This window comes from Antrostomus carolinensis, unplaced genomic scaffold (genome assembly GCF_000700745.2).
Source record: "Antrostomus carolinensis isolate BGI_N321 unplaced genomic scaffold, ASM70074v2 scaffold47750, whole genome shotgun sequence".
In the NCBI taxonomy this organism is placed as follows: domain Eukaryota; kingdom Metazoa; phylum Chordata; class Aves; order Caprimulgiformes; family Caprimulgidae; genus Antrostomus; species Antrostomus carolinensis.
In genome coordinates, this window is record NW_010288590.1 from 1737 (window position 1) to 2080 (window position 344).

Genomic DNA, 344 nt, shown 5'->3' on the forward strand with positions numbered 1-344 from the left:
CACTGACCAGGGACGGGCTGTTCCTCTGCTGACCCTGTCTCCTCTCTTCCCCAGACGCTGCGGGACATTGTCATCGGGGTCCTGCACCAAATGAAGAGTCAGCTCTACTGAGCCTCCCCCGCGGCTCCGGCGCCGCCGCCGCCTCCACACCCGCGGGGACGGGGCAGCTCCTGCCCCAGACCCGGGGTGATGGGCACCAGGAAGGGCTGGGCCGTCTCCCTCGTGGCTGTTCTTAAAGCTTCTCTGAATTATTTATTGTATTAACTACGAAACCAAAACGATGCTGTGCAGATGCCTCCGCTCCACAGCTGCGGCCGCAGCCAGTATCACCAAACGCTTGTAGG

The 344-nt window shown here is 61.6% G+C and overlaps 1 protein-coding gene across 1 annotated transcript in view; it reads left to right on the top strand.

Annotated features, from left to right (window-relative positions):
- Positions 1 to 111, top strand: part of MLX (MAX dimerization protein MLX) — a gene marked incomplete at its 5' end in the record, with an annotated part of 1844 nt that extends 1733 nt beyond the window's left edge. Inside the window, one exon of the mRNA XM_010167090.1 lies at positions 11 to 111. Within this exon, the coding sequence (XP_010165392.1) occupies positions 11 to 111 (101 nt within the window). The remainder of the gene's footprint in view (positions 1 to 10) is intronic.
- Between the last annotated feature and the right edge of the window lie 233 nt (positions 112 to 344).